Source organism: Centroberyx affinis, unplaced genomic scaffold (assembly GCF_046629955.1).
Source record: "Centroberyx affinis isolate AG114_WGS23_722 - 3 ecotype Tasmania unplaced genomic scaffold, CSIRO-AGI_Caff_v1 ptg001249l_1, whole genome shotgun sequence".
Classification (NCBI taxonomy): Eukaryota; Metazoa; Chordata; class Actinopteri; order Beryciformes; family Berycidae; genus Centroberyx; species Centroberyx affinis.
Window position 1 is genome coordinate 141,744 of NW_027279760.1, and position 10,757 is coordinate 152,500.

Genomic DNA, 10,757 nt, shown 5'->3' on the forward strand with positions numbered 1-10,757 from the left:
GTGTACGTTTTTTGCAGCAGCCTGAGCCGCTTGGTGGCAGTGTTGCCGTTTCGGAGACGGTCGTAGACTGGGTTGGTTGGCTGGTTGATTGGCAGGTTGGTTGTTCGGTTGGTCGGTTGAGCGGTCAGTTGCACTCGGCAGCGGACGGACGGAGAGCAGGGAGGGGGGGGGGGTCGGGGCTCCCATCGCCGGTGCGCCTCGTCGTTTTCGGTGTCGTGGTCGTCGGGTTGTTGTTGTTGTTTTTGTTTTTGTTTTACATCATGTTGTTCTGCAGTGAGTTTACCTCCGAGGAGTTCTCCTCGCCCAGCACCTTGTGGTTCTCGTGTTTGGGGGTCAGGGAGTTGTGGATGTTCAGGGAGTCGTCCTCCTTGGGCGGGGCCTTCACCGGGTCCTCCAGCTTGTTCTGGGAATTAGGATCATCCTACCCGGGGGGGGGGGGGGGGAGGGGGAGGGAGGGGGGAGGGGTAGGGGGGTAGAAAGCACAGTTAGAACCCCCCACTGAAAAACATGTCATGCTCAGCAGCAGGTTTGATCCGGTCGGCTGGTGGGAAACTTTGCTTTTAGTGACACTCGAATTCTCTTTTATAGCTGCTGTGTCAAATTTCCAATCGACCCACCAGGACTGGATTTCCTTAACGTTTGTCTTTGCTCAATAGACTCTTTTCACAAACATGGCTGCTGTACTTCTGCTTTGTAGGGTAGAGATCGGTTCTCACCATTGCCAGCGATGTTAAAAAGCCAACTTTCTGTCTTATCTGACAGAAATGACACAAGTGATCAATTATTTTGTTTCAACATAGCTTGTAACACAATACAGCTGTTGTCACTGACATATCTTTCTGTTTCTGTTGTCAGATGGGTGCACAAAAAAAGTGATTTGATAGAGGGTCACAAAATGAAATTACCGTAGCCAGTTAGCTATGTTGAAATACAAAATAAGCTAACCAAGGCTAATGGTAATTTCTGTGCTGTTAGCATTTTGTGACCCTCGATCGAATCGCTTTTCTTTCTTGCAGTCGTCTGACAACAGAAACAGAAAGATAAGTCAGTGACCACAGCTGTGTTGTGTTATGTGCTGTGTTGAAACACAAAATAAGTGATCACAGACAGAGGCGGAGGAGACAGAAAGCTTCTTAACGCTGCTGGCAATGGTGAGAACCAATCTACAACGACAAAACAGAAGCACAGCCGCCATGTTTGTGAAAAGAGTTTATTCACTAACAAAGAAACAGAGGCAAACTTAGTCTCAACATGCTTTTGGGAATCTCTTTAGATGCGTCTCCGATTTAATTCACTACAGCATATTTCCACATTTCCCTTTCATGCCTCTAATACTACCAATATGCAATACGCCGCCCCGATGCACCATAAAATATAGTGTTTTTTTTTTCCAAATCAGATTACAGTGACTGTACCGTTACTGTAAGCCAAACTCATTTCAATAGCGGCCATTGTTTCCTTTCTGAGCTTTCGGGCTGCTGCTCAGCTGATAATCATCATGCTTGGCTGGCCTGGCGCGTTGTGTTTGGTTGAGGAGACGCCGAGGTGAGCTGCATGAGCGACACTGACTCCCCCCCCCACCCTCCTTCTCCCCCTCCCCTCCATCAGGCAAACCAGGAAGCACATGCACATACACATGCAAGACCCCCCCCCCCCAATCCCCTTTCCCCATCCCAAACCCCTACAATAATCGCTCATGCAGCCCTGTCCTCCTCCTCCTCCTCCTCCTCCTCCTCCTCCTCCTCGTTTCTTCCTCCGGTCTTTGTCCCCCCCCCACTCTAAAAATTAAAAAACAATAACCGCCACAAACACACTGACCGTCCGGCCGGCTGTCAGTGGGTACCACCATCATACATACCCAAGCAGTCGCTGGGAGAAAAAAAAAACAACAAAACAATGTGTTTTAAGAGGCAACTGCTGTTTCACTTCAATTCATCTGAACTTAATTAAGGTCGGGGGGGAAAACATTGATTGCGGAGTCCATTTTGGCTCGTTTTTTTTTTCCAGCCTGTTATCCCCATTAATATTGCATGGCATCATCGACCCTGCTGCTGCACCGAGGCATCCTGGGGCGACCGTCTGCGCCTGACTGGCACGCTCTCTAATGCGTGCACACACACACACACACACACACACACACACGCACACACACACACACACACACGTAGACAGATACACACACGCAGACAGATACACACACGTGCAGGCACACAAACACACGCACAGGCCCGCTCGTTCGCACACAAACACACACACAAGTGGGGAACGCTAAGATAGACACGTTCATAGACACACACACACACACACACACACACACACACAGACACAGACACACAGGTTGGCAAGCTCACTGGTTGTCACACACACATTATTATTCACACACACACACACACGCACACACACAAACACATACACAGATTCCAGACCCTGAGGGCTGTGCCATTTACAAACACACTGAATTGAATGTTTGCTTTTTTTGTCAATGGCACTTTTAAAAGGGAAGAGGGGTGAGAGCATTTACCCATTGGCTGTTGGCCTAGATAGTAACTTCAGGCAGGACGTGCGGATACGTCACTTCCATGGTTACGGGATAGGGGCCCTCTGTCCTCCCGTCAGCGTGAAACTGGAAAATGTTGTGTTTTTGTTTGTTGCTTTTATTGGTTTTCATCGTTGTGTATGGGGGAGCAGGGAGTGGGGGGGGGGTGGAGGGGGGGCACAGAGTCACGGGACTTTAGAGAGTGTTGTTTTGGAGGGAGAGGGGGGAACAGAGATAAACGGGGTTTTGATGATGATGATGATGAAGGCACATGGACAGTTCCTAACGTCCTGTTGTCTCTTAGCTGCAGCGGAAGGTTACAGCGGATTGTTTATTTGTTTAAAAGGTGCTGCGTGTGGCATTTTAACATCGATAAATCATTACCATATTCATTTTGAGGCATTAGTATAATCATCATTAACAAACAAGACCATCGCTGAGAAGACTGCCAGCCTCTAGCGGCCGCTACTCTGTGTTTTCCATTGTTTCTCCACCTGGTGGATTTTGGAGGGAAATCTGCTGGATCGCTTTACGGCACAAAACAGGAAGAGGGTGCTGTTCTTCCAGAGCAGACGGAGCTAAAGCTTTCAGAGTTTCTGGCAGCAGAAGATGGAAAAATCAATATAGAAAAATCACTTCCAACATGTTTATCCTCTTCAATAATGTGGAAGAGAAAATATCCTACTATTAAATGAGGAAAACTCATTTGCTCCTCAATGGGTTGGCCAATCAATCAATCTGAAACTGCACATGGGCATTGAGCATTGGCATAGATTGGCAGGGACTGACAAAGCTGATTTTTCCATTTTCCCAAATTTACGCCGTAAATTTGGCGTAAATTATACTGAGGTATCACTATTAATTTGACGACGATACATTGATGTTTAAAATGCTACATGTAGCAGCTTTAACGGCACCACAGTATCCTGTTTATTTGTCTCTGGCTGGATTAAAGGTTCAGAGTGAAGGCAGGAGGTCTGGGAGTTTGTGTTTGTGGCATCGGTCTCCAGCTCTTCCTCTGCTGGGAACACAGTGTGTTTCGCATTAATGGTGTTTGCGAGTGTCGGTGCACCTGTGTGTGTGTGTGCTAGCGTTATTGGTATTCGTCATTGGTATGCTTGTGCACATACACTTTAGATTATAATATTTGTAGAGTATGTGTATGTGTGCGCCTGAGTGTGGGCAGGTGTGTGTGTGTGTGTGTTTGTTTGCCTACATGTGTCAAGAGACTCACTCTATGCCTACACGTGTGTGCACTTGTGTTGTGTATTAATTAACTGGCTCTGTGGCTGTGTGTGTATGTGGACCTGGATTCAGAGCAGTTAGTATTTTGTACTGTCAGTGTATAACGAATCATCTGGACGTATTCAAATTAAAGGGACGATTTACAAATTTTTGAATGCATAATTCTACTGTATTCTTGTCGAGGTCAATTCAGTTGTGATCAGTCAGTCTGCGAGCCAGTTCAGTCGATGGAAATGAAATCCTCTTGGAAATCACGGCCAGCTCTGCCCGCTCAATTCATTTTTCTGTGTTGAATTTATTTAGTATTGACGTAAACAATGCTATTTTAGTGTTTTCTGCAGAGCGGCTGGACCGACACGCTCCGCTGATTTACTGTGGAAGCAATTCAATCTGCAGACTGAATGAAATTCAAAGCGTTCGATTAGCAGTGAAAAATATAAGTGCTTTATTTATTATTGTATAGAAGTGATTAGGCTGTGTGTGTGTGTGGTGGCATGCAGGCTGTGGACATGTGAATATCTATGCACACGTGTGTGCTTTCTTACATAGCTTTTTGTCTGTTTACACGTGTGTGTGTGTGTGTATCTATGTGCAGTATGTGTGTTCTCATCTGAATGTCTGTGTGCTTATCAATATCAATAGCTAACTATATGTCTGCAAGGGTGTGTGTCTGCATTTGTGTTTATGTCGATGTGTGTGTGTGTATGCCTTTGTGTGTGTGTGTGTCTTTGTGTGTGTGTGTGTCTGGTTCTATTTCTCTGGTTTCAGCCTATTGTTCCTCCACTGCAGTGGTTTTTATTCTTCCATTAAAAGCGTCTGTGCATGTGTGTGTGTGTGTGTGTGTGTGTGTGTGTGTGTGTGTGTGTTCGGGGTGGAGGGAGGAGGGGGGGTGTTACCTCCTCTGTCTGGACGCATGACAAGGTCCCCACAAGGTCAGTGTTTTCCTGCCGCAGCACCAATGTAACTTTCCTTTCTCTTTATGATTGTTTTTTCTTTGCATGTAACCAGCAGCTACTGCCTCTTTAAAGATAAAGGATCAGTTCAATCAGTTTGCATGGTTTTATTTCTGCAGTGGCCTATATGTTACTCCAGATCCATTTTGGTGATAAGCTACACTGAGTTACACTGAAAAGCCACAAACCAGACTCATTTTTTCTAATACCTGTCATAACGTAATGAAGGGCTTACCTGCTATGCTCCAGTTTCTGGCCCTCAAACCACTTTAAAATAGTACAGATATTAACTTATGTCAACTGAGTTATATAAAACTCGACCTTATGATTTATGACTGTGATTAGATTTTTGATTTGATTTGGGTTCGGTGCAGCAGCACCGGGCTTAGTTCCCGACCTTTAAAGCTTAAGACCTTTAAATGTAGTTAGTGGTGAATAAAAAGGTGAGTAAACCTGCAGCAGGCGATTACCATAAGACAAACAACCACCAACAGAAAGAAGAAATCTTTAACTAAATGCAAATGCATTAATTTATGTTTTTCCTTAACAGACCAAATTTACTGTAATACAACTTACATCAGTTTTAAACTAATTAATGTGATTTATACACAGATGTAGTGGAGGGTAAATCCAATAAACTTAGTTTACCCACGTTTCAATTTACAAAGTAGATGACTTCAACCTTAATGAGATAAGTTAATTGTGAACATAATTAGTAAATAGTATCATACATGAAGATACATGAAGTGACATGGTGTTTTAAGGGGGGAAAAAAAGCATAAATTAACGCTTTTCTGAGACTATAACAGATTTTTGTTCATATTGGTGGTTATTTGCCTCATGATGATCACCAACTGGAGCTCATAGTTTATCCACCTTTTTGTTTATTCCTATATCACTGGGTGTATATTATGAATCTGCAAGAAAATAGAGATTTATGTTGGCCTTTAAAGGTAGGTAAACCCGATTCCACGAATACAAAGTGCTGGTAAACTGATTTGGATGGGTTTAACCTCTGCCTTTCTTCATGTTTTCCTGACTGACTGATTGATGTTCCAGTGGGGAGGAGAGGCTTGGATCGCTCCATTGAGAGTTGAGAAAGGGTGATTGACAGGGCCACAGTAACAATGAGAGAGAGAGAGCCGTTTGGGGAGGTGAGGGTGGGCGGGACCATCTAACGAGGGGGCGGGGCTTGGTCTTACCTCACAGTCGGACTCCTCTTTGGTCTTACACTCCCAGGTGTATCTGCTCATGGTTTTCTGAGGGGAGGGGGGGGGGGGGGCAAAGGGTTACACTCCTCAAAACCATACAAGACATCCTCAGAGAAAGACAGATCGATAGAGGAGGATAGAAGAAGAAAGAGAGAAGGGAGAGAGAAAGAGAATAACTGAGACGCGAGAGAGGCAGCGAGAGAGAACGACAAAAGAGAGAGAAATGAAAGAGAGATTATGGAGTTTATGGAAAAAGAGAGACTGATTGAATTGGATGGAGAGAAAGAAGCGGAGGAAGAGAGAGATCAGAGACGATATATATACAGAGAGAGAGAGGGAGAGATAGAGAGGCAGACAGCAAGAAATAGAAGCAGACAGATAAAAGAGCGACAGAGATTGATGAGAGTGTTGGAGTAAGAGAGAGCGAGAGGTAGAGAGACATAGAGAAAGAGAGGAAGAGAGAGAGACAGAAACCAATAGCAGGAGTAAGTAGACTTCCTCTCAGACGACAGCTGATATTCCCAGCCGGCTACAGTGTCTTGGAGGTACGCTGACTCTTCAAACCATACTGGGACATTATACAGACTGCCTGGCTGTAATATCACCACAGCAAATTCTGGTTTGGATATTTCTGCCGAGGTTCTTGACCATCGTGACACACACACTGGGCTGTTAGTTCACAGAATTGCGGATGGGGGAATTGAGGTTATTCGCTATATTAGTGGATGTATTTTGGGTTTGTTTGGGGAAAACTGGTGAGTCGGTAGGGTTTTGGTTTGGAGGAGCCTACGTTGGTGAGTCGTATTTGGGTTGGAAAACTGCAGTACTTGTTAGAAAATAAACCTGGGTCGAACAGTAGTTGGAAATAAACCCTCCATCCAGCTTAAAACAAGCTGGGCAGAGGGACAGATGGGCGGGGTTTGTCACATCAGGACAGTACAGATGGCGCCAAGAAAGTGACAGAAAAGCTCACCGAGTTGATGTTCAAATGCTTTCCTGTAACTGACTAAACTTTATGGCGCTCATTGAACTGTCCTTTGAGGCAAACTCCACCCATTTGTCATCTAAATGGGCTAAAAAAAAAACCCAGAAAAAGTATTTGCAAATACTGTTGGATCCAGGTTGAAGGACTGGGATCTTAGGGACTGTGTAGGTGATTTAGAGTTAAGAAGATTTAATTACAGAGATGTGGTTAGGAGGTGAGGTTGGATGGTTTTTTACTAATGTTTTAGGGTTTATTGTCTGTCAGGGTTGTAAAATGGCATTTGGTTGGAGTTACAAAGTGCTACAGTGTTGCTAGATGAGGCACTGTACCTCATGTTGATTGGTAATTTGAAAATGAAACATGATGTCTAAAATTGTCAAGCTAGCATGAAAGAAGGAGGGATTACGAAGCAAAAAGAAATCTACTTAGCTTACAAAGTTAAAGACCAAAACTACTGATGGATTGTTAGAGGGTGGTACCACGTCTTAACACTACTAAATCATACAAAAAGAAAACAGTCAACCTCAGTTGTAGCACTATAACTACCCATGCTGCTACAACGTTAGCGTTACTGCTACTAGCTACCCATGCTTCCGTTAGTGCGGCGCCTGTAGGCTCTCCGGTGCCGCCTGCAGGCAGCAGCGAGGCGTTGCATCTCAGATGTTTATCCTGATTGGATAGCCCCGCCCACTTCTCACAAATCTCCCACATCATTGGCTTACCTGGTCGTAACACCAATCCCCCCAGAAAAATCAGGAAAAACAAATTTTGACCAATCGTAATCGACCCCTACCACCCCCCCACCCCCGCTTCCCCGCCCCGTTTCAGGATAAACGAGTGACATTTGGTTAGAAGTACATATACAGCGAAGCAGAGCTGCAGTGGCTGACATGGCCACCGGGAGGCGCATGTTAGCGATAGAGCAGGCATGCCATGACATACCGATGCAAGGGGTGATCAGAGGGAGAGCAGGTTAGGGAGAGACGGGATGGGGAGGGGGTCACAGCGAGGGATTGTGGGACTTCTCTCCTGATGACGTCAAGTCCGAGCCAAGGTATCTGGCCAGCTACACTCTAACATGTACAGTCCAGACAGTTTTAGTATGGCTGCTTTCAGAGGGAATTGAACCTCTAACCCTGCCTTTACCCATTAAGCTGATGAAGATGAAGCTTTTTCCTTATCTAATGTGTGTGTGTGTGTGTGTGTGTGTGTGTGTGTGTGTGTGTGTGCGTGTGTGTGTGTGTGCGTCTCACCTTCACCTTCAAAGGGGATCAATAACCAATAAACCAGGGAACTGAATCAATAAACACAATGAAACTATGAGACTCTACAGCTGGCGTGTCGCCATGGCAACAGGCAGCAAGGGCATAGTCACCACTTATATGTGTTAATATGCGTGTATATGTTTGCATATATATACAGTGTATACCTACCCTTATGTCAGCATATATATACACGTTCATATATGTGTGTGTGTGTGCAAGTATGTTTGCATTTATTTTTGTGTGTGTGTGCAATTAATGTAATTTCTTGCATCAGACTGTGTGCACGTTTGTGTCTTTGCATTTATACATACGTGTGTGTGTGTTTGTGAGTTTGTGTGTATTGTCGTTGTTGGGTGAAAACCACGTAACTCCAATTTTGGTGATTTATCTTCTATTTTTAATTTAAATTTAAGTATTACAGGTTCCTCTATCGGTTGAGACAATTCTCTGACCTCTTGGGCTTATGTGAAAACCTTTGAAGACAAGAGGAAAAGTCCTGAAACGCGTTTGTTTCTGTGTCTGCTGCTGTGCATCATAACAAACGTCTGTAATTTTTGAACCTGTTTGCACAAGAGTCTGCACCCTGAGGGCATGAAGAAGAGTTTTGAGTTGAGCGGACAAGTTCTTTATTCCAGCACTGTTCAAAACTCCATTGTATAAACTGAAAAATGTCTGGTGGTTTTTTGCTAGTTGCTGAAAAGGTGGCATTTCAGAGATATGACGTTTTCACCCAACAACAGCAATATGTATCAATGTGTGTGTGTGTGCATTTTCCTCCGTATATGTGCATAACTATGTGAATTGGATTGTTTAATTGGATTCCTTATTTTAATTCTTCATTTATCTTTGTGAATTATATGTTTGACACTGAGAGGGCCCAGCATGCAAGTATTCCATCGCACTGTTTACCCTGTGCATGCTGTGTGTATGACAAATAAACACACTTGAACTTGAACCTGAACTCTATTGCTAGTCTCTATCTTCTACTCTACCTCACCTCCTCGGCTTCAGACTTCACCCGCCTCTTGAGAAAAACTCCCATCCTCCTTCCTCGCCCTTCGACTCCCCCCTCCCACCACCACCTCAGCATTTCACACCCCGCAGGAGAGGGAATACTCATGCCCATGCGTTAGGAGGGGTCGGGGAGGGGGGGGTTGGGGTTTGGGTTTGGGGTGGGGGTGCAGAAAAAGGGGGTGAGAGAGAGAGGCGAGAACCACGTTACCTGACAGATAATGTTATCATAGTAAGCCAATGCACGGGCATGGGGGACGTTAGGAGGGGTGTCGCACAGTTTCCTTACATTTGGGTGGGAGCCCTCAGCGATGGTGGACAGCGAGAAATTATCATTGTGCTGCTCCGATGAAGGCCGGTACTTACTGCTGGGCGCCGGAGGATGGGGTGGGAGGGGGGAGGGGGAGGGGGGTGGAGGAGGAGGAGGAGGAGGAGGAGGGGATGGAGAGAAATAGAGAGATTGAGAAGGGAAAGAAGAAGAAGAGATTTTGAGGAGAAGGGAGAAAAGAGTTTGAGAGAAAGGAAGAAGGGGTGTTTGGAGGTGGAGGAGATGAGGAGGAGAGTGGAGAAAAAGAGAGAGAGATTGTGAAGAAGAGGAGAGAGGAAGAAGGAAGATGAGGAAAAGAGTTGGGAGATTTTGAGAGGAGGAGGTGGTGGAGGGTGGAGCGAGAGAAGAGGTCCAAAGAAAGGAGGAGGAGGAAGAGGAGGAGGTTGGATATTTGGAGAAGAAGAGGTGGAGAATGGAGTGGGGAAAATTAGAAGAGAATATGGGACATTTAGGAGGGAGAGAATGGTTTGGAGAGAGATTAGAGGGAAGGAGAGAGGAGGAGAGGAGTTGGGAAAGGAATAGAGGAGCATGGAGAGGAAAACAGAGAGAACATGGGGATGTAGAGGAGAAGAGAGAAGGGAGGAGGAGGATGCCGAGAGTAAGAGAAGGAAATTTGGGGCAGGAGAGGAGGGAGAGTGAGATTTAGAGAGGAGACAGGAGGAGGGAAAGGAGGTGAAGGAGGGTGGAGTGAGACAAAAAGAGACAATGGAGAGGTAGAGGAGGAACAAAAGAGAAAGAAGATAAGGATTGAGGAAGAAGAGGAAGGGCAGAGGGTAAAAGTAGAAGAAAAATGAATAGAGAAAGATAAGAAAGGGATGTCATTAAAGAAGATGAGAGTTAAAGGAAAGGAGTGTAAAGAGTGTAAAGGATTATATTGGCAGGCAAGGAACCATAAGGAAAGAACAGGAGAAAGGAGAGATGAGTAAATCCAAAATGAGAAAGACCAACAAGAGGTAGAAAGACGAATGGAGAGACAGTGGAATAAAATGGGACAAAGGGAGGATAGGGGATAGAGGGGTACAGAGGAGGAAAAAAGGGGCGAGAAATAGGACAAGTTTAGGAAAAGATAACGTTGTTGGAGAAAAGAAAGAAAAAGAAAGGAGGGGGGAGAAAAAAGCAAGAAAGCAGCATTAGTTAGACAGCAGGAGTACGTCTTCTGTTTGTGAACTGGCAAACAGAAAAAAAAAACACATAGATACACACACACATTTTCTGTGATGCAA

General features: G+C 45.0%; 1 protein-coding gene across 1 annotated transcript in view; it reads right to left on the bottom strand.

The window, feature by feature from the left end:
* Positions 1-253: 253 nt before the first annotated feature.
* cspg5a (chondroitin sulfate proteoglycan 5a) overlaps positions 254-10,757 on the bottom strand; it is a 57,728-nt gene continuing 47,224 nt past the window's right edge. The window contains exons 4-5 of the mRNA XM_071524931.1: positions 9,418-9,574; positions 254-421 (exon numbers count right to left, since the gene is read on the bottom strand). Coding sequence (XP_071381032.1) covers positions 254-421; positions 9,418-9,574 — 325 coding nt within the window. The remainder of the gene's footprint in view (positions 422-9,417; positions 9,575-10,757) is intronic.